The sequence below is a fragment of the Diplotaxodon limnothrissa genome, linkage group LG5 (genome assembly GCF_057381915.1).
Source record: "Diplotaxodon limnothrissa isolate DT_005_m linkage group LG5, D_limnothrissa_male_GT1.1, whole genome shotgun sequence".
Taxonomy (NCBI): domain Eukaryota; kingdom Metazoa; phylum Chordata; class Actinopteri; order Cichliformes; family Cichlidae; genus Diplotaxodon; species Diplotaxodon limnothrissa.
This window is the reverse complement of record NC_140600.1, coordinates 30,467,465-30,489,418: the sequence shown is the minus strand read 5'-3', so window position 1 is coordinate 30,489,418 and position 21,954 is coordinate 30,467,465. Positions and strand designations below refer to the sequence as shown.

General features: G+C 39.6%; 2 protein-coding genes across 3 annotated transcripts in view; both read right to left on the bottom strand.

The window, feature by feature from the left end:
• ippk (inositol 1,3,4,5,6-pentakisphosphate 2-kinase) overlaps positions 1-4,145 on the bottom strand; it is a 31,087-nt gene extending 26,942 nt beyond the window's left edge. The window contains exon 1 of the mRNA XM_085353394.1: positions 3,995-4,145. Coding sequence (XP_085209520.1) covers positions 3,995-4,075 — 81 coding nt within the window. The 5' untranslated portion in view covers positions 4,076-4,145. The remainder of the gene's footprint in view (positions 1-3,994) is intronic.
• Positions 4,146-7,648: 3,503 nt separating this feature from the next.
• On the bottom strand, positions 7,649-20,246 carry rbbp5 (retinoblastoma binding protein 5). Of its 2 annotated transcripts, none has more exons than XM_085354506.1 (14): positions 20,130-20,246; positions 16,988-17,013; positions 16,637-16,809; positions 16,234-16,374; positions 15,903-16,065; positions 15,339-15,448; positions 15,017-15,136; positions 14,687-14,840; positions 14,485-14,556; positions 14,175-14,292; positions 12,526-12,595; positions 11,739-11,974; positions 11,393-11,635; positions 7,649-7,960 (listed from the first exon to the last, which is right to left on the bottom strand). In XM_085354506.1, the coding sequence occupies exons 1-14, from the start codon at positions 20,146-20,148 to the stop codon at positions 7,908-7,910; spliced, it is 1,698 nt and encodes a 565-aa protein (XP_085210632.1). In that variant the 5' UTR covers positions 20,149-20,246; the 3' UTR covers positions 7,649-7,907. The 2 variants fall into 2 exon arrangements, with proteins under 2 accessions (XP_085210632.1, XP_085210633.1); XM_085354507.1 differs by having other exon boundaries at positions 11,558-11,635.
• Between the last annotated feature and the right edge of the window lie 1,708 nt (positions 20,247-21,954).

The window sequence follows — 21,954 nt, the reverse complement described above, 5'->3', positions numbered from 1 at the left end:
CATATCATTAAAATATGGGCTATAACAGTTGTATTGATGTATAGCAACTTTAAGGGCTAACTACCTACATTAAGGGCCACACTTTGGACTTAGTCTGCTGCTCTGGACTTACCCCCTCCATCTGTACAGCTGACGAACTGCCAATTTCGGACCATCTGCTTCTCTCCTTTAATGTTCACATGACCCTCTCTGTAATTAACAACCCCCGTATTATCTCTTTCCGGAATATCAAGAATATAAATCTTGATATCCTTTCCTCTGCTTTTTCTAGCTGCTTGTCTTCTAACAATTTAGCTATTCAAGAGGACCTGGTACTTTTTTATAATCATAGCCTTAGTAGTATTTTAAATTCCCTGGCTCCACAAAAAACCAGAACTGTACTTTTTTCTCGCTCTGCACCCTGGTACACCCCTGAACTCCGGCTACTGAAAGCTAAAGGCCGACAGCTTGAACGTCTCTATAAGAAAACTGGCCTTACTATTCATAAGGATATGTTTAATAACCACGTTCTGTTTTACCAGGAATGTATTAGTCAAACCAAATCTGCTTACTACTCTGCTATTGTCTGCTCAAGTAAGAACTCTACCAAGACCCTTTTCTCACTATTCAATTCTTTTAACAGGCCACCTGATTCTCTCCCTGCTCATCTCTATTCATCTAACTTCTGTGATGCTCTAATGCTATTCTTTATTGATAAAATTCATAAAATACACTTAGACCTGGACCCTAATGCTCAATGTAGCTTCTCTGTCCTAACTCCCCCCTCTTCTCACTTCCTCTCTGTTTTTCAACTTCCATCCTTAGCTGATATTGCTGATCTCATCCATAAATCAAAGCCTTCTACCTGCCAGCTCGATCCTATCCCCACTGTCCTCGTTAAAGCCTGCTTACTCCCTCTCCTTCCCCTCATATCTGCTATTATTCACTCTTCACTCACCACTGGAACTGTTCCTGCTTCCTTCAAAGTTGCTGCTATTACCCCAATCCTGAAAAAAACTGGTCTAGATCCCAACAACTTTAATAACTTTCGTCCTATCTCCAATCTACCATTTCTCTCAAAAATCCTTGAAAAAATAGTTGCTTCACAAGTCCATCTTCACCTAACTGATAATAACCTCTACGAACAGTTCCAGTCCGGCTTTCGTCCTTTACATAGCACTGAAACTGCTCTTATAAAAATAACAAACGACCTTCTTATAGCAGCTGATTCTGGTCTCCTCTCTATCCTTATTCTTCTTGATCTGAGTGCAGCTTTTGACACCATCTCTCATCCCATTCTCCTTAGCAGATTAGCTTCTATTGGTCTCTCTCACACTCCACTAGCCTGGTTTAAATCATATCTATCTGATCGCACTCAGTTCATTCAATTAAAATCCTTCACTTCTCAACTTTCTCCTTTATCCACTGGCGTGCCCCAGGGATCTGTCCTCGGGCCCCTTCTCTTCATCATCTACCTTCTTCCACTCGGATATATTTTTCGTAAATATAATATTCAGTTCCACTGCTACGCCGATGACACCCAGCTCTATCTCTCTACCAAACCTGACTCTACTCTTCCTCCACCCTCCCTTATCCTCTGTCTAGCTGAACTCAATTCTTGGTTCTCCTCCAACTTTCTTAAACTCAACAGCAATAAATCGGAACTTCTTCTGGTTGGCACCAAACGACTGCTATCCAGAATTAACAATTTCTCTCTCACCATCAATAACTCGCTGGTCCCTATCTCTCCCTCTGTGAAAAGCTTGGGTGTCATTCTCGATAGCACATTATCCTTTAACTCGCATATCAATAATATTACACGTGCAGCATATTTCCAACTCCGTAACATTAATCGCCTCCGCCCCTTCCTCACACCTTACGCCACTGCCATTCTCATCCATAATCTTGTTATCTCTAGAATTGACTACTGCAACTCATTATTATTTCGCCTCACACAAAAATCTATCAACAAGCTCCAACGTGTCCAGAACTCTGCTGCCCGTATTATTACTAGGACTTCTTCTACCCACCACATCTCCCCAATCCTGAAGCAACTTCACTGGCTCCCGGTCAAATTTCGCATCCATTTTAAAATAATTCTGTATACATTCAAGGCTATTCACTCTCTCTCTCCACCGTACCTCTCTGACTTATTACAGATGAAGCTCCCATCCCGCTGCCTCAGATCTTCATCTTCTCTTTCTCTCTCTGTTCCCTCTGCTCGTCTGATCACAATGGGAGGGAGGGCCTTTAGTTGCTCTGCCCCTCGACTTTGGAATTCCCTACCCCCGGACCTCAGAAATATTAGCTCATTCTCTCTTTTTAAGTCCACCCTTAAAACTCATTTGTTTAAAATTGCCTATTCTTAAATTTCTGTATGTTTTAACTTTTATCTTCTATTCTTATCATTGTGTATATTTCCAGTTTTTATCTGTTGTACAGTGTCCTTGGGTGCTTTGAAAGGCGCTATTTAAATAAAATGTTCAAGTTCAAGTTCAAGTTCAACTTTATTGTCACTTCAACCATATACAGTTTAAAAATACACAGTGAGGCGAAACAACGTTCCTCCAGGAACCAAGGTGCTGCAAGACAAGTTAGTGCAAAAAAAATAATAATATATAATATATCTAGTAATAATATTGTGCAAAAGAGCATTTACAGGTTGGTGTGTGCGATAATGTATTATTATTATTATTATTAATAAATGCTCCCACAAATGGCACTACAACATGTAAAAAAATAATATAAGCTCTGGCGGACTTGGTTCTATGGTAGGTCTTAAAGGGTTAAATAAATATCGTCAAATAATCGAGATCTCAATTTCAGTGAAAATAACCGTGATTATCATTTTTGCCATAATTGAGCAGCCCTAGCGCCAGCTTAGGCATTACACACAGGCCTCAGGGGTCTGGGGCAATAAACTCACTGTGCCCCAGTGAGTTTATTGGGAAGTTCTCATGTCTCTTTGAAGCTGAAAATAGTTTCTGCAGCTAGTTTAAAGCTAAAAAGTTGCAAAACAAATGGAAAAGTGTTGAGGATACTGTGTGCTCACAGTCTGCTCTAGTATGTTGTGAATTCATTGATCTAATTCTGCACCTGGAGAAAATGTTTCTCTTGTCTGCTTTTATTATTTATGTTTTTATTAACTGTATTATACGTATATAATTTCAATACATTTTTGCAGGGTGAATAGCAAAGTTACTTGAGCCCAGTGGCCTCCTGTCAAAGTTGGTTGCCCGTTTAGCTAATATAATGTACAGTCGATCCTACCCAACCCTAAATTTGCAAAACAAAAACCTGAACAACAAGTGCCAACGGTTTTATTAGGAAGCCCTCAATGTAAATGTTTTGTCTAGGAGGTTACAACATCCTCGATCTGATTCATGCTTACAAGATTTCACAGATTGCTCAACGGCAACACGATCAGGTCAGTGCCTTCAAGGAGACTTCCCCGGGGAGGGGGGCACGTCAGTGAACGCTCCACTCTGTCCAGGTGAGTAAAGACGGCTTAACCTGTGTGGAAGTGACCTGAGCAGACACTACGTCGGGCAGCAATCCAGAAAAGTATCTCTCTTCTCTGCGTATCTCTCCTTCCAGCTGCTGGAAGGAAAGATGGGAGAGATGCTAACGGCTAAATTAGCTCCCGAGCACCCCGAGGATTTTACATTTTAACTACAATCGCCAATCAGTCAACCACACAGTGTCCGGGCATTCTTCTATACGTAGTTTGTAAGAATTAGCCTCGCTGCTGTTTGACAGTTTTTCACTGACTGCCTGAACAACTAGCTGGTGCTAGCTAGCAAGCCGGCTCAGCTAGCAAACACAGGCTAACGATGTACCGAAAATAAACAAAATCCTACAAGGTGACATTTCGCCTGCCCTTATCATTTTTCTCCAAACAAACTTTCTGGTAGAAACAATCCCGACCCGAGGCACATTTTGCCCACGAAAAGCACGAGGCGAAAAGGCTTTAGTAGAACCCGAAGCTAGTCTAGTGTTGTGCTAGCTGACTCACCTGTACGTGTGAGACCACCAGGCTCTTGTTTCCTTCTCCGTGGTACTTCCAGTCGTTTTCGTCCATTTTGTCCAGTTCCATTACACCAGAGACCAGCAAGTGCGCTCCCGTCAACGGCCAGAAAGTGACACACAACGACACGGCAACATACAAGAACTGTAGATCCACTACTGACTGCAAGCAGTAATTTAAGGAGACTACAACACAACCGACGGACTACTCTTGCTGCTGCCCGGCCCCGGCGACTTTGTCACCGCCCACATTACCACTTCCGGTCTGACTTCAAAATAAAACTCCTGATAAGAGTCAAACGCAATAATGACCGAGGAACTGATGAATGAAGAAAATGACAAAATGACAGATAAAGGAGGACGGATGGAGGACAGTTGGTGAATAAGGAAGTACAGAGGATTAGTAAAGGAGGAAGAGGATGACAACAGTTGATCCAAGTAACCATATCTGTGGTGGTATGGAGATGTCTGAAAGAGTGGGCAGTGGAGATTTTGACCAGTGTTTAACACAGTATTAGAGAGTAAGACGGTGCCTGTGGAATAGAGGAGTATACTGGTCTTCAAATATACTCTCTTTGTTTTATAAAGTTTTCCTAAAGCAAAAAAAAAAAAGTTGAGTTACATGCTTTTATTTGTAGCTTTCTTCAGTTTTTATTCTTGCCCAACTTCACTTTCTTTACGCACATTGACAAGCCGCTCCCTGTTGGCTGTACTCCCATGTCCCGCCTGTTCCACTGTGATTGGTCAGAGGGTTGGACAGATGGGCTCAAGGACTGTAAAGACGCCAGTATTGTTTCTGACAACATTACACGTGAAATAGAGGATAAGAAATGGAAAAACCACTGTAAATCGTGTGATTCATCAGTAGTACCTGCATGTATCTCAGAAAAGGTTTTCAAATTTAAAATGCATTTCAGTGTTAAGCAGTGCATTAGCAATGAATACATTTATTTGACATACAATTTGAAATTAAGCATCAGAAATTATTTTTACCTCCATCAAGACAGCTACTTGTTTAGTTTGTCTTTTTATCTTCTGATAAGGAGGTTATGTTTCTGGTAGTGTGTGTGTTCAATCTGATTGTAAACTTTGTAGGAGTATTAGAGTGGGGTCACCTTAATAATACATTTAAATTTGGCTTAACATCCACCAAAGTCTTTGAGGTCAGCTTAATGATTTATTGGTTGAAAACTGACAACAAGCCCTATAACATTGTTTTCTGACCTCTTCTTCAAGTGCAATACATTGATCTGAAGGTCAAAGTGATAATACTGACACCAAAAGGCATTATATCTTTAAAGAACATATTCTCAAGAGAAAGAGAATAAGGTGCCTAGTTAGAAAAGCACTGTAATATAAAATGACATAGCTGAAGTTCAATTTATTCTTGTTCAATTACTTACAAACACATGGCCTACTCCTACAAAGTGTTTCTTTAATTAAAGTAAACATTTGTCGTGGTACTCTTATCTGATTTTTACTGCAAACTTCGTAAAGTATGTTTAGAAAAAGAACAAATTTAAAAAAAAATATATATATATATATAAAATACAATACCCTTCCTTTAAAAGTAAACACTGGCAGTCATAGCTAATGTTAGTAACACTTAATTTCTGTTTATTATGGTGTTACTTATTCTGACTTTGTGCCATACCTTCTTGGAAAAGATATCAACATTCAGCTCCAGCAACCATCACGAAAAAATGACCTTTGATTTGCTGACAGTCAAAAAAAAAGCAAATATGACACTCTACAGTCTTTGTCCAGTCATCCTGTACTCAACCCCCAACCAGTCGCAGCAGATGGCTCCTCCCTGAGACTGATTCTCCTGGAGGTTTTTTCCTGTTAAAAGGAAGTTTGTCATTCCCACTGTCACCAAAGCATTTGTTAAAAGATGGTCATCTGATTGTTGGGGCGTTCTCTTTTTTCTTTGTATTATTGTAGGATCTTTACTTTACAATATAAAGCACCTTGAGCCAACTGTTGTTGTCATTTGGCACTATATAAATAAAACTGAACTTGAAACAGACTGATTATGCTTTTTGTTATTTGCTGTCATACATACACACACACAGACAGATGCTGTTATTATTGTATATACTCAGATAAAACGTGCAGAAGTTTAAAATTATGAGGTCTGTGTAGGATGAAAGTGAGGATAAACCTGCGAATAAAAAGCTGAAACATCAAACTGTTTTTTCTGCTCTTGGCTCTGAAATGTTGTCCCTTATATGGAATGAAGGGCTGCACCCAGGCCCTAAGGAAAAATAGGAATTATTTTAAACTGTGAATCATGCAAGGATAGTTTAGTAGAGCCCAAGAATGAAAATATAGAAGTAATCCCTCAGAAGTAATTTACCTTTTCAGTGAATGAGCATCTGAATCCAGGAAGGAAGGAAGGAATTATAACCATCGCATGTTATGGTAAAATCAAACAAAGAAGTATACTCTTGGTACCAATATGAATTAATATTGTGCATCTGGAAAAAATATTTAAAAAAAATAAATCCAGATCCAGACAGGAAAGACACAAGATCTCTAATCACACCAGTTTTGATCGTCACGAGTGTGAATTTGCACACATATTTTAAAAAAAAAAGTCTTTAGTTTGTTTTTTACATATTTTCAGATACAGGTGTCAGGTTTTTATTATGCTGCACAGAATTTTCATTTATGATATTTTCTAATCCCACGACTGACAAAAAGCAACACGGATAAAAGAAATTAAAGTATTTTTTTCTTACCAAGTTCCACATAAATTTACTTTTTCTGCTCAGTTGAAAACATTTTATTTCGGTGATTCAATTCAACAGTTTATGCAACACAGCATCAACTGTTACAGGTGTTACCGTAAAGCCAGCAAGTTTTTAATCCTCAAACACTTTCAAGCAAGGTAGTGCAGTTCGGGGTGTTTCGCAGATGACTCACCACCTGAGAAATGTTTATTTTAGACTTTAAATGTAATTTTATTTGTACTGTTTTCATTCACTGCTGCCAATTTTAAATAAACCAGTTTCTTCGAACGAGAACAATAGTACTATTTCTTTTATATTGTTAAGAAACTCCTTCATAAGGCCGTGATCTACCAGTGGACACGTGACTGTCTTGGTAAAATCATCTCCTCTTTAAAATTTATTGAAGGAAATGTTTAAGGGGCTGAGGAGGACCTCCACTTTCAACTGCCGCATAATCCACAAAGTGCCAGATGCCTCCCGCTCATCCTACAGGTGGTGGGCCCACAGGATGAACCCACGTAGATTGAATGGCTTAAGACTACAGTGCTTACCTTCTAGGTAAGGTGTTTGGGCCATGTCCTACTGGGAGGACCCAGGAAACAATGGAGGGATCATGTCTTTTAGCTGGATCAGCTGAATCATCTTTGCTTAGACTGTTGCAACACAGATCCGGCTGTTCATCAAACATGTCGGCATGTTTTGTACATCTAAAATTTTTGTTATTGGCTGACAGATACTGAACAGACACCCATGAAAACCTTCATCTGCCTCAGCCTTCAATCCTCAGTAAGGAGCTATTCAAAACAAGCCAGAAGCTCAGAGTTGAAATTAAAGTCAAAGTTCAAATCATTATTTATAAATCAGAATGTTTTAATACGTATAAAAACGACAAGCAAGACAACGCACACACTATTAGGACACAGACGTTCTATACATGATGAAATCCTACGGAGGACGTGTGACCTCTACTGTGACAACTCGGCCGCTTCACGGGTCCGGTCAAAGAACCGGGCTGACGAGTTTTCCTGTGACGCTGGTCTCTGGTTGGGGGAGAAAACAGTCTGCACACCAAACAGGCTGCTCATTCACAGTCTGTACACCACTTCAGGATTTGTGTCTCTTTCTTTTGAGCCTGCTGATGTTCCTCCACAAACACACAGAGCTGGATCAGTCCATCCCTCCGATGTCGTGCTGTTTGTACGACGGTGTGACCAGACTCCCTGCAGAAGAAAAAAACTCGCCGTCAGTTACGCGAAGGTTAATCACTGTCCCGTCATTTGTAATGTGTGTGTGTGTGTGTCTGAGTGAGTTGTTTCTGACCACCAGCCCAGATAAATGGGGGAGGGTTGAGTCAGGAAGGGAGGAAAACTTTAAAAAAAAAAAATTGGATAAGAAGGATGCAAGACTGTGGCAACACCTGTTTAATTTTAGTTTAGTTTAGTTTTATTGTAATTTACTGGTTAATATTTAATAATCAAGTTAATTATTTTCAGATATTTCGGTCATCTAAAATTTTAAGTATTTTAAATATCCCACATCTACAAACCATATATTTGTTTAGATTTAGTATTAACCAGAAGCATGGATGTAAAACACACACAAAAAAGTTCTGGCTACGATTAAATTAATACAAATTCTCAAACAACTAGTAAATGCACACTGGCTGGTGGATTCACTCTTCCTCCTGTGAAAATATACGTAGTGTGGCCTGTAAGAGTGGAACTTCCTTGGATAAGTTCAGCACAATGTACAACATGTAATGACTGCTGAAACACTTCTAAAGAGAAATGTTTTCACACACAAATTAATTTGTCACAGGTCCAGGGCTACATTTTAACGCTTCCTGGAAGGGGTGCAAGGATTTTAATCATATGACATGTAACATCTGTTCAGGAAATGTTCTGTTTCAGTGGCTGTAAGAGTGAAAGCAAAAAGAAGGAAGCTAAATTAAAAAAAATCAAAAAGAAAATCTGTTGAATGTGATTAAAGTCACAAACCACTAAATGTGGGGAAAGAGACCAGCGTAAATCACAGGACCTCAGCCATCACCTGCTACTCATACAAAAAAAAAAAAAAAATGTATACCGTCATCTGGTATCTCTTTCACTCTCTCACGCACAGACATACTCACACCCTCAAGATCTGAGCAGCAACACTGCAGACAAACATTTATATCACATGAAAAGCCCAAGGAGCGAGGCGGGAGTGGGAGCAGGAGGGTCAAAGGCCAAGCAGGAAGTAGACTTGTCAGCTAGCCCACAGGGAAACAAGCTACACCCATCCCATCAACGGGCACGTCAACACCCATCTGCCAACCACAGCCCAACATCAACAAATTTAAATGATGGCAGATTAGTCTGAGCGAGGCTGCAGTTAGCAGAGGTTATACCTGTGAAAAGCCACAGTCGGGGAGGAATAACAAAGGTGGGGAAAAACTCAACAATCAGTCAACTTTTTCAAATATCTGTGGAAGACTGATCACAGCATTACGTTTCGGTCATTTTCCTGTATTTAGTTTGTGTGCCACTGTCGTTGTTTCCCATGAGAAAACTAATGTATTTATCATTTAATGCTCGCTTGTCGTGCAGCCACTTCAATGTGCTGTTTGATAAGTTCCCGACAGCAGTGTTCCAGTTTAAGTTCAGTTGTTATAACTGCTGATTAAAGCTCTGCTCTCTGACCTGAAATGCAGTGAAATTACAATGACAGCCTGACGAAATTCTGGGAGCAGATTTCCACTTTGTTCATTTATTGAAAAACAACAAAACGCTGAACTCTAAGATCCCATTTTAGGCCAAAGAGAAGCTAGAGGAAATGTCAGCAGTGGTTCTATCACTGTGATGACGTCAATTCAAGGTTGGCATTCATACTTGGCCAGCCAGGTGTGTCATTTCTAAGATACTGTCATTGTAGCTGTTCCCACACTATTCAGTCCACAAACACACAAGCCCACACTTGTTACAAATAACAGGTTCAGGCTCTGCACAAAGGAATAATCCAGGGACTTCTTTGTTCACCAGACCTGTTCAATTAGTTAAAAACAAACTGTGTTTGTTTGAATTTGTTCACTTAGCCCTGGACTAGACACAGTGTGCATCTCCAACGCAGTTTTAAACTATCCATCAAACAGCATCCATCATCTTTTATTTTGAAAAGCCACCTGCTCTGCCTGACTTCCTGCCCTCCTAACCTGCCCTGTGCATCTTGATGAAGCTGAACAGACCTTACAACTGTTTCAAGCAATGAGAAGCACTGAGCCATTTCCAGGAAATATTTTTGTACAATCATTATCTTCAGTGGGTGCGATCAGCTCCGACAGCTGGAAAGCAAGACAGCTGTGCCCAGAGTGACCCCGCAGTTAGGCTGATGTGAAAGCTGAGCAGCTAAACAATGCAATAAAACTGTGATGTTAAAAATACTTCTCTGTGTTGATGAATTTACTTGATATGTATTACAAAAGCCAAAGATGTCAGGATCAAGCAAACATAATGTTGACTATGCCTGCAGTGGAGGGGTCCCTAAAAAATCCTTAAGAGAAAACAAGCAGATGAGTGCACCTAACAATATGTTTTAAAGTTGACCATGTGATCTATCAAACACAGCAACGCTTCACAAACTGAAGGGAAATGTCTTGCACACCGCGGGTAATGTGTTATAGCTTAAATAATTATAACATCATAGAAAAAAATACCTTGCCAAATACAGATGATGCATTAAGGCAGTGGTTCTCAAACTACTTCAAGCACTGGAAAAATTCAGGCCCCACTGCCCTCAAATTTTGTAAATCAGAACTAGAGGTCAACCTAATAGCGTCCACAAAGTCTTATTTATCTTTCATTAATAAAAGGCAATAATATAAGATGAAAGAATTAAAATTAAATTCACTTCATTCTCACTTATTTTATTTTCATCAATCTTCCTTGCATCACCTACAGTGGCTCTCTGCCCCATAGTTTCACTGCTTTAAGGACACATACACCCATTACAAAAAGGCCATGTTCCCAACACATGGATCCAATTTAACTTGTGCAGTACCGCCACCTGCTGGACAGGTTTGGAGACGTTTGTTATGTAGTTCCCAAAAATGATGTGCCGAAGCAACCATTAGTTTATTGTGTCTGCGGACAAATTTGCTCTTCACGGGTCTTTAGATTGTGGTCAACAATAGACAACTGGAGAGATCATCCTAATTCTTAGAAATCTGTTTGTTTGGGGTTTTTTTTTTTTAATTTAAGGTGTGAATTTTATTAGGATCTCAGGATAAAGTTAGGAAATTTTTCAATCTGACAGTTCTTCTCCTGTAGACGAAGTCTGTCAGTGTTTATGACAGATGGGTGTGTATGGAGTAATCACAGTATGCTGATGTCATCTTTTCAGCCTGAATTGGATCTCATGTTAAAAAGACTGTTAGGTATGAGCACATGTTCTAACCTCCAGACTGTGGCTTTATAACAGGTGGGTCTCTGTTAGTGAGCTGTGTGGTTGGGGTTGGAGGGGTGGAAGCAGTACAGGGGTAGGGGTGGGGGTGCTTTGAAGACAGGCCAGGCTGGTAGGGCATCAGTCAGACTAGCAGGGCTAACAGCTCCCAGACTCAGAGGCGGCAGCAGCAGCAGCAGCATCATCATCATCATCATGGGTGGTAGCATGCTTACCTGTGGCCTGGCCCCCCTCTGCTCTGCCCTTCAGCCCTCCTCCTCCTCCTCCTATTCCTCCTACTCCTCCCAGGCCAGAGCTGCCCAGGGCATCGGGCACCACAGGAAAGGAGGGCCGATCACCCTTGTAGGGCTTCGGCCTGAAGGGGAAGTCTTTGTCTTTACCTTTGGAGCCTTTGGGCCGGCCTGCTGTCTTCTTCTTTGACTTGCCGTCCCCTTTTACACCCAGTAAGGGGTGTACCTCTGAGGAGAGCGAAGACAAAAGGCCATTTTATAACTTCTTGAAAAGAAGTGAAATTTTCTTTTTGTAACTTTAACCACCAACAATTTATCTCCTCTCTCTCACCATCACTGGGCACCCCCTGCAGTTCAATGGTGGTGGTCCGAGCTTTTTTCTTGGCTGGACCGCCTTCAGATGAAGGCTGGCGCTGCTTCTTATCACCACCAGTCAATGTGTCCTCTGGAGCTCCAGATTGAACTGAAGCGTCTGGCGGGGGACCGAACGGGTTTTCCTCTGGATCTTCAACCTCGGGGGCGATGGGCAGGTACAGCAGGGCCTTGTGGTCCTCCAGCTCCTCATCACTAAATAACACAAACACAGATAAGACTTTTCACTTTTTTTAAACTTACATTTATAACAATAATCATCTTCCTGGTGTGTTAGAGACCTGCAGGATCTTTTAAGGCATTCCAGATGGCTAAAATAGAGTTTTGAGAGGTTCCAGTCGTCCTGATTTATAAGCTAAAGGATTGATGATTAAACCAGTTTTAATGTTACATTTAAAACATGGAGGTGAGTTAAAACATAACCCTTAAGACTAAATGTTTTGGATGAGTTAAAGGATGAGATAAGGGTCGCCTGGAAGATTTGACGAAACCACAAAGATTTTCATTTCCACTCACATTCAGATCAATTTCATTAATACAACGCTAATTTCAAACAACGGTTGTTCCAAGGTACTTTACATTGTAAGGTAAGATCCTTCAAAATTATAAAGAGGAGCAAGTCGTTCATGACAGTTGGAAGGAAGGCCTCCTTTTTACCAGTTATTAATAGGTATTTACAATTTGATTGGGCAATTTTGGATTTTGTAAATATGATATCTCTTTCTACTCTTTGTTAGCGCTCTCACCTGCTACAAAAAGCAGCTATGGGATCAACAGTGGTCACATCCACCTCTTCATCTTCTGCAGCGTCTGCACCTGTAATGTGGACACAAGTTCATCTCTGCATTATGATGCAATGTTTAATTGTATGGATCTCATGCGGAAAAGCTGCCATCACTGTTGTGGCTATAGAGCATCTGAAAAAAAAAAATTTTGGAGTAAGACTGTAAATTAATCTAGCCGTATAGAAAGCAAAATGTTTTTTTAGACAATTTTAATCTAGTTTATTTGCAGCCTTTTCACCAAAAATCTGTCATCTGCTTACTTTTTTCACAGCTCCAAGTACTGCCTCTGTTTTCTTTGTGCATTAAAATCAACAGCACACTGGAATATACTGTATATACACCCCAATAGCCTGATATTTGAGTAGACTTGACTCACTTTTCCACTGCATATTAAAGACGCACCCTCTAATCTGTATTCAGCAAGAAGTAGGAACAAATATAAACTACTCTTCTGCTGTTCCATATTAAATTACATGCAAATAAACACTTCTTGTACTTCAAAAAAGCCACTGCGGGATCAGCGAAGATGTTACAAAAAGAGCTTTAAAACAGAAGTCATTTAATAATTAAGAATAGGGTTGGGCCATATCATACCGTTCATGATAATACCGGTATAATGTTAGCCAATGATATGAAAATGAAATATCGCGATAGAATATGGGTAAAACACGCATGCGCAGTGCCTTTGTTTTCATACACACATGCCGGAAAAAGCATGATAGCAACGGAAAATGAGAAGGGCAAAAGCGGATCGTTGAACGAAACAGATGAACCAGAATTGGTTTGTAAAAATGGTGCAACTTCAGTGGTGTGGAACTGGTTTGGTTTTTGTCCGGCGCTCAAAAATCTGTCAAAAAGTGTTTCAGTACGACTTTTGTAAGCTACGAAGCCGCAGCGCTTGATGGATTGTCAGAGCATTGCGGCTACTGTAGTCAGGAGCCTCGCGGAGTGATACGTACTGTGCTTCAACATAATATTACCGTATTGTGTGTGTATAAGGACTCCAAAATGGCACTTGTTAAGAGACGTGCGTATGAAGCGGATTTTAAACTCAAGTCATGCAGTAGAACATGGGAATAGAGCAGCTGTGAGAGAATTCAGCATTAATGAATCAACGGTAGCAAAAAGAATGAGTTAAGTAAAGTTAGACTTATCTGACTCTTTTTTACTGCAGTTTCATGTTGCAAAACACCTCTTTTTAAGTTTTGTGGATATTATACGTGGTTATGTTCAGGATGTGTCGGCCCATTTCCACTGGAAATGTCTTTTGGTTAAACTGTCAACAAGGAATTTGCATTTCCACTGTTAAATTTTTATATAGTTTGAATGCACATAAAAAAAACAGCTGCTTGTTTAAGTGAAAATAAATTGATGGGTTTTTTTTGCAATAATAAAGTTCTGGAGTTGTAAAGTGTTTTGTCTTGAATCAATTATATCGTCAGTTATATCGTTATCACAAATTTTCAAATATATATTGTGATAAATATTTTTGGTCATATTGCCCTGCCCTAATTAAGAATTAAATAAACAAAACTAAAGGAAGTCATAACTACACAAATTAATAATTGCACAGTATGTGAGGCCATATGTAAGCTGCACCTGTTACTTACCTGTCTGCTCGGGTTCGCTCTTGTCTTCGTCCTCAATGTCGAATTCCGACTCTCGCTCCTCGTACTCCACGTTCTCATCCAGCTCTTTAAAGTCTGGAGCAAAAGCACTCCAGTTTTCCTGCAGGCAAGCAAAACATTCACACAATAATGGCACCAAGTTAAGTCATTAAAGCTTAAATTACCACAGCTTAAATATCTGCCGTGGATCTGAATATTTAAAGCTAGGTATAACAAACATAAGAGGAAAAACACTTGAGATTAACGCTGTTCATTCATGCTCATTCAGCTTTCATGCTCATTGTCCACTTACGACTTGGTTCTGAGCCCAGATGGACACCACTCCACTAGAGATGGAGGCAATGATGGGACGGACCGGATGCCACTGAAAGAGGTCAAAGGTAAGATTTGTTTTAAAAAGGTCATTTTAAAATATGTGATGTCTCAATGTAACTGAAAATAGACCAACATAACTGAGTGTTTTAACCTTCATGCACAGTGTTGAGAGCACTTACAGCGACATCCAGGAGCAGCTCTCCTCTGGTTCCATGCAGGATCTTCACCAGGTTCCCGATGCTTTTCTCCCAGATGTAGAGGGCATGCTGCCTTGCTGAACCAGCCACAATGTACTCACCATCCCCTGAGAAACAGCATCGCTTCCATGGAGTCCTGAACAAATTACCGACAGTATTTGAAAGACCTTTTAATTCCACACAAACATTTGGCATACCAAAAGAATGCATGTCAGATCAACCACTGCAGTTTCCTCTGCAAAACTATTCCGGCTCATTCACTCCTTAAACAGGCATGACTTTTATTCCAAAAATGTATCTCCATAGATGTACCTGTTTACCAAGTCCTGAAGTTTCTGCATAGGTTCAGGCTCACCGTCCCGGCCACAGGTCAGGATCTCTCTGCCGTCATACACCCTGATGATCCGGTCTGCTGTGTTTATTAGGAAGCAACTGCATAACAAACAGGACACATGTACAAAGAGAGAGAGAAAAGCTCAGCATTAACAAGAAGGATAAAGCCCACAGAATGCAGAATATAAGTGAATAAGACTGAAAACCAAAAATTAACTGGAACAAATTGTCTTGATTGTGATCTCTGGACTGTGTTCATCACTCCAGGTTACATACAGAAAGCCCTCCTGCTACCACTCACCTGCCCTTTCGTGCAAATTCGATGGACTTGATGGCTGTGGTGTTGCTGGTGCCTGTTGTGACTCTGAATGAAGCCACCAGTTCCTGAGTGTTTGTGTTCAACACCAGGATCTGTAACAGCAGATAGAGGGAGAAGAAAATCATCAGAAACATGGGATGACAAGTGCTTTGAGTATGAAATATAAATGGTGAAAATGTGCAAATAGCTCAGTATTCACTCATTATTTTATCAGTTCAGATGTGATTTCGCCCATCATATACACCGCAACAGTGTAAGTGTTATATCAGAATTTAATAGAGCTGTTTTCATACATGAACTCCAGAAAATGATGTGACAATGAGGTTAGGAGACGCAAACAATGGCATCACTCAATCTGGCGGAGATCAATGAAGTACTATAAATAAAGCTTTAGGAGGAGGTTTGAGACTGTTTAATGCCCCATCAGAATGTTAGAGCTGAGTAATGCCAACAAACAAAACAAAAACAAACAGACGTTCAGCAGTGCGTGTGGAAAGCACTGATGTGAATGAAACATACAGTGACTAAAGTGACATTGAAGCTTACCTTTCCTTTGGCATTGCCAGTGTAGATGTATTCACCTCGCCTGTCGAAGGCTGCCACCACGTTGAGGTCTGAGTCATCATCCACAGGCAGGACAACGTGTTTGGAATCTGACAGCGTCAGCAGGACTGGCGCTGACTTCATGGGACACACCAGCACCTTGTCCCTAAAACATACATCACTTCTTCTTAGCATAGAATCATTACCCTGAAGACTGATTACACTGGACAAAGCCCATAATCAGCATCACTGCTCTTTAAATCTGACCCACAGCCAAACCTCAAACCACACAACTCTGGTAATGTGTACAGAATGACATGATCAGGTCACTCACATGTCTCTGGGGTGGTACTGAAGCTTCAGGATTGGTGAGGGGAAGCGGAACCTCTGGTCACAGTCCCCCGTGAGGACATCCCACTGGGAGACGATATTGTCTGTAGAGGCACTCACCAGCTTGTGGCCGTCTCTACTCCAGCTGCACATATGTAAACAAACCATGAGGAATTCTTTAACAGTGACTAAAACGGTCACTTCAAACAGCAGAAATTATAACTCTTAACCTCACTTAAAGCCCGCTTTTCACCTTTTTGCTTGCCTTTCCAGAAATAAAGATATTACCCCCATCAGAAAGCCACAAATTCATAAAAATTCATCAGAATGCAGGAAATGTTGAGTTTAAAACTGAAAGTGGTTCCCTCACTTGTATCCACTCAAACGAACAAACAACATGTTCTCACCATAAAGAGCAGACTGGGTGGATGTGTGCGCTGATGATTTTGGCTATCCCTCGTGTGAGGAAGTCCCAGATGACGATGCGACCGTCGTTGCAGCCCACAGCCAGCAGGGTTCCCCAGCGGTTGAAGGTGCACGTGAGGGCCATGCTGATACAGTCCAGAGTGCCATCTGCCTCCTGTCATCAAAACAGACATTAACAAACAATAGCAAAAAAAATCTTAAGTCTATACATAAGGCTTTAAATCTGACTGCACTCAAAATTAGAAGATTCAATTACACTCATATAGCTGTTTCAATGATTTTCAGAGCAAAAAACAAAATTGGCTTGTGTGTATTAAAAACTGGTGGCTTACCTCTGGATAGTTCTGCCCAAACGATTCTGAGAGAAGAACAGAAAGAGAGATTAATAACAATGACGTGGCAGCTGGAGCAGAAACTTTTACTAGTCATTATTTAATTCTCATAGAGTCACAGTCAGTCAAATAAAGTAACATTAAATATTAAATACATTATATTAAATACATATTAAATTGATTTATATATATTGAATTAAATACAGTTACAAAAAAAACTAAGAAAGACTTGCACACCACATGGCTACCAGTAAGGCCCGAGGAAGGTCCTATAGATCCAAATTTCTTCGTATAAATGTTTTAAGGATTAAATTATTATTGGAGTCAAATGATTTGCACACCCTTATTTCCTTTTCTTTTTTTGCAAATCAGAGAAAAACCCCTTCATTTCACTGCTTAGTTTTTAAACAGGAACTAGAATAGAGATCCTGCTAATTATCCTAAGCAGCCCTTGAACACATTACACACTTTCTGTGAAGCTTATAGCAGACAAAGCCAATAATGAGAGTGGTTATTCTATTATTTATTATTTTTTAATATATCAATTTCGCTTTTCTCTCTCTCTCTCACCAAACCACACCTAACCCCAAAACTTTATTATGTAGACTTCATTACAACTGCCTAGGACAAGAAAGACGTGTACTATGTACTAAAACATAGTACAGTTACAAGTTCATACTATTCTTATTTCATACTATTCTTATTTCATACTATTCTTATTTATTTATTTGGCATGGCTATCTTTATTCTTGAACAAAGCCTGAACTCTCTTAGACAAACTTTCTTGTAATTTCTTTGAGCAGTCTTCAAGAATATTTCCCCAGTCTTCTTGTCTAATGTTGAGAGCTGGGCTTTGGGGGGAGGAATCAATCCATGACTGATGGTGTTCCATTGTGTGCTCTTTAGGGGTGGGGGAAAAAATCGATACTGTGTAGTATCGTGATATTTTGTTTGCTAGTAATGTATCGATACAGGGACAGCAGAAATCGATATTTTGTTACAAAAAAAGTTTTTGTGGACTGGAACTCTGACTTCAGAGCATGTTGATCCTTTTTCTGAGCAAGAATCCTGACATTCCTTCACTGTTCAAATGTGTTTAACTTTTTTTATTGCAGCAATAAACATGACAGTTTGCTTATTTTAATTTAAGACATGTTTTATTTTAATTAAGTTTAAAACTTTTTTATTTAATGTAAAATTATATTTTGTTTTAATTTACTTTCAAATTCTTCAGTTGCTGAAGGGGCTGCATAGTTTTCACAAATTCCATAGTTCAGAATAGCTATAATTGTACCAGATGGTTGCATTCAGTTAAGTTGGACTAGACTGTAACACAAACCGTTCAGTTTGTCAACAATAAAACTGACTGAAATGAGAGAAAGACTGAGTGTGAGACTTTGATATTAGATTAAATGAATATTGATAAAGTTTACCTTTATGTACAGAATCTGAATATCGCAAAATATTTTAAAAAATTGCAATAATATCGTATCGTGCGTTAAATATTGTGATAATATCGTATCGTGGGATGTATGGTGATTCCCACCTCTAGTGCTCTTCTATCCAGGTGTGCTTCTACCGTATTGGAGGGGTTCTTGGAATTATGCTGAAAATGAAGTCATTGCTAATCCAATGGTACGCCGATAATATTGCACGGTTAACCAAAATCTGATGGTACTTGTTTGCGTTCATAATTCCATGATTTGACATGCTCCATAACACCTCTAGCTGCAATTCAGGCCTAAACCATGATGGAGCTTCCACCATATTTTACAGACAGCTGTAGACATTTACCATTGTAGCTCCCTTATTTTTCCTCCACCATATATATTTATGATGATTTGAATATAATGTATATTTAGATTCATCACTCCATAAGGCCCATTGTCACCAATTTTCAGTCCAGTTCTTAGCACACAGCAGCCTTTTCTCCCTGCTTAAGAATGGTTTCTTGGCAGCCACCTATGCACTAAGACCATTTCTGATAAGACTTCAGTCGACAGAAAACTGATCAACTGAAGTACCAGGTGCATCTCTGAGGTCCTATGTCAGGTCTTGGTGGATTTTTCCCTATTGCTTATGGACATAACTTTCAGATGCTGTTAATCTATCGTAGATGAGGGTTCATTTTTTTAAGGCCCTCTACTTGTCCAGATTCCTGAATTTTTTTTATTGACACACTGTACACCATGCCAAAATATGGGTTATAAAAATCCATTATTGCAAATGTACCTTGTTGGTGCAAAAAACAAACAGACAAACATAAATGTATGGTATTTTTAGTAACTTGTGCTAACATTTGTATTTTCTGTAAATTCAACTAAAGAAATGGGAACAATAAATGTCTTTTTGCAAAAGCCTGAAAGTAAAGTGAGTTAGAACTGAAATGAAAATGAGTGGACAAGCAACCAGTATCCAGAGAAAAACTTCATACAGCTTGGAGAAGTGTTGCTCAGGACCACTTTAAAAACACAACAAGGTCTTATTCATTGGAAGCAAATTATAAAGGACTGACGGCTGCATCGATACTTTTACACCGTACTGTAAATCGAAAACAGTTAAAATTGAATGAATGGCAGCTTAAACCTGTTTTTATATTTGTAAAATATCCTTATAGTCAAGTCAATGTAATTTCTTGGTGAATATGTTTTCCCCCCAAAATGTTGACAGTACTCGTTGTCACTGAGACAAGCTGTGCATCAGTTTTTGTTTTGTTTTGTTTTTTAACGGAAAAAAGCCAGCAAGTAAAAGTCCGATGTCGACTTAATATGCGAGGAAACTGCAAGAAAAAACACCAAAAAAAACAAATCGAAACAACTGTAGTCTAAAATAAAAAAAGGAAGACCTATTTAATTCAAACACACTATGTGAAGCTAGCATTAGCCACCTACTACGTCTACTGCTTCCAGCTTTTTACGTCTACATATTTATGATCTCATATATTAAGCACTATTGTAATATGCTTTTTAGGAGACCTTAACAGCGTGTTTCTAATTAGTTGTGAGATTTTAACAAGCACTCGTATCGACTGCTGTTAACATGCTAGGCTAACTTACAATGCTAACCATAATAGGTACAAAGCAACAGCGCCGTACGAACAGTAACGTGTACAGAAAATAGATATTCATCCTTAATTCATTACCGAGCAGTTCCAGATTCATTGCTGGACGCCTGAAGGTCCAAAGTCCCTAAACACCCCGATTCCTCTGACAGTTTTTTTCTGACTTTTGCTCGTATTTACTTCTGCTGCGACTGCCGGGGAGACTGGCGCCGAGCCTCTAGCTAGGACCCCAAACAATGCCATCTGAGATGTGCCTGAGCAAAATACAACCGTCCGTTTTCCACTTCCTATATTCCTTCCTATATATCCACTTCCGGCCCGGTAAGAAGAGTTGCCCCAAATTCCTCCACAACAACTTGAATTTGTTGTCGCTAAAAGTTGTTCTACAGCTGTTGTATTGGTTTTTCACAGAACTGCATAGTTCCCTGTCAAACCTTTATTTTTCACACGACTGTATATATGTGTATATGTCACATAAGTGCCAGGTAAAATAATCATCCATGGAGGTGTGACTGGCAGAAAAACTGCTGGGCTGAGTTTTAATGCTTTGATATTCAGTTCTCCTGTTTTACTCCTGCCAATGAACCCCAAACTACTTTTTCTTCTCCTTTCTTAGTTATCAGTTAAAATTTAATTTTTGTTTCTTATTCTTCTTAATTTTCCGGGGGTTGATATCCTCAATTTAGGCATATTTTTTACTGCTTACTTGGTGCAAATACATCTAATATACCATTATCGTTTATTAAAATGTCTAAAGTTCCCTACTTCCATGTTCCTGCTGTGGTTTTAATTCAACTCGCCAATATTTTCCACGTCTTTAGACAGACTGTTCCACACTTGATATCCCTCACACGGGTCATAAACAATAAACCAATTTGTCGGCTATATTAAAGAAAAATCTTCCATATCTGTTGCCACATCTTTTACATTTTTTATATTGTAGAAATATTGTTTTGGTGTCCTAAATAACATTATTTAGTTTTCTGAATGCATGTTTTCCTTTATTCTGTTACACTAAAAATAACATTTTGATTATTATGATATAAAAATGTATATTTAAAGCATCATATTATTAAACTGAAAACTAACCAATCCTCTGGCTTGTTTATGTGTACAACCCCTACCCATAATGAGCAGGTGCCACCCAATGCCAAACCTCTGGATACGCCCGTGACTGTGTAATTTATTTTGAAAATATTTTTGACTTTTTTTTTTTATTCTGTTTTCAGTAAATAAAGGCTGGTGTCAACATCACTATGTAGCACCTGACCCTTGATATCTGTAGCACCTTTTTATGCCTTCACTTGACCATGTGACCATCTACAATCCTGCACGTGAACTGTTCTGTCAGTTTACATGTGAGTTTTCCTTTGAATCTACATAAAATCCACATTAGCCGCACAGAGGCATTACACAGAAACACAAACAACCAGCAGAGTTGTTGATGCTGGATCCGGAGCTGGATCCGGAGCTGAGCCCGAAACAGCAGTCCAATGTGACTTCCGGTTTTCACAATAAAGGCCCAAACTTTAAAAGAACCCAACACCAGCCAGGGGTGGATAAAATGTTGACATTAAGATCTTTAAACATTACATTTTACATTATTGTAAAATGTCTTAGAGTGCTGAGTTTCAGAAAGCTGAACAAATAATTTCATCAATGAGAGTGGCCTGGATGGACAGGATTAAAACGAGTACATCAGAGAGACAGCTCAGGTAGAGCAGTTTGGGGGCAAAGTTTGTGAGACAAGGCTGAGATGGTGTGGACATGTGCATATACTGGACATACTGGACAAAGGATGCTGAAAATGGAGAGCAGGCAGGAAGACCACAGAGGAGGTTCGTGCATGTAGTGAAGGAGGACACTCAGATAGGAGAAGAGGAGGGTGCTAGAGGTAGCGTTAGAA

What these genes read in the sequence shown, in the direction of transcription:
- rbbp5 (XM_085354506.1), bottom strand. An exon ending in GAATTTGCACGAAAGGGCAG is followed by an intron (nt 15,137 to 15,338) that starts GTGAGTGGTAGC and finishes TTTGTTATGCAG; the next exon opens with TTGCTTCCTAATAAACACAG. An exon ending in CTTCAGGACTTGGTAAACAG is followed by an intron (nt 14,841 to 15,016) that starts GTACATCTATGG and finishes TAATTTGTTCAG; the next exon opens with GACTCCATGGAAGCGATGCT.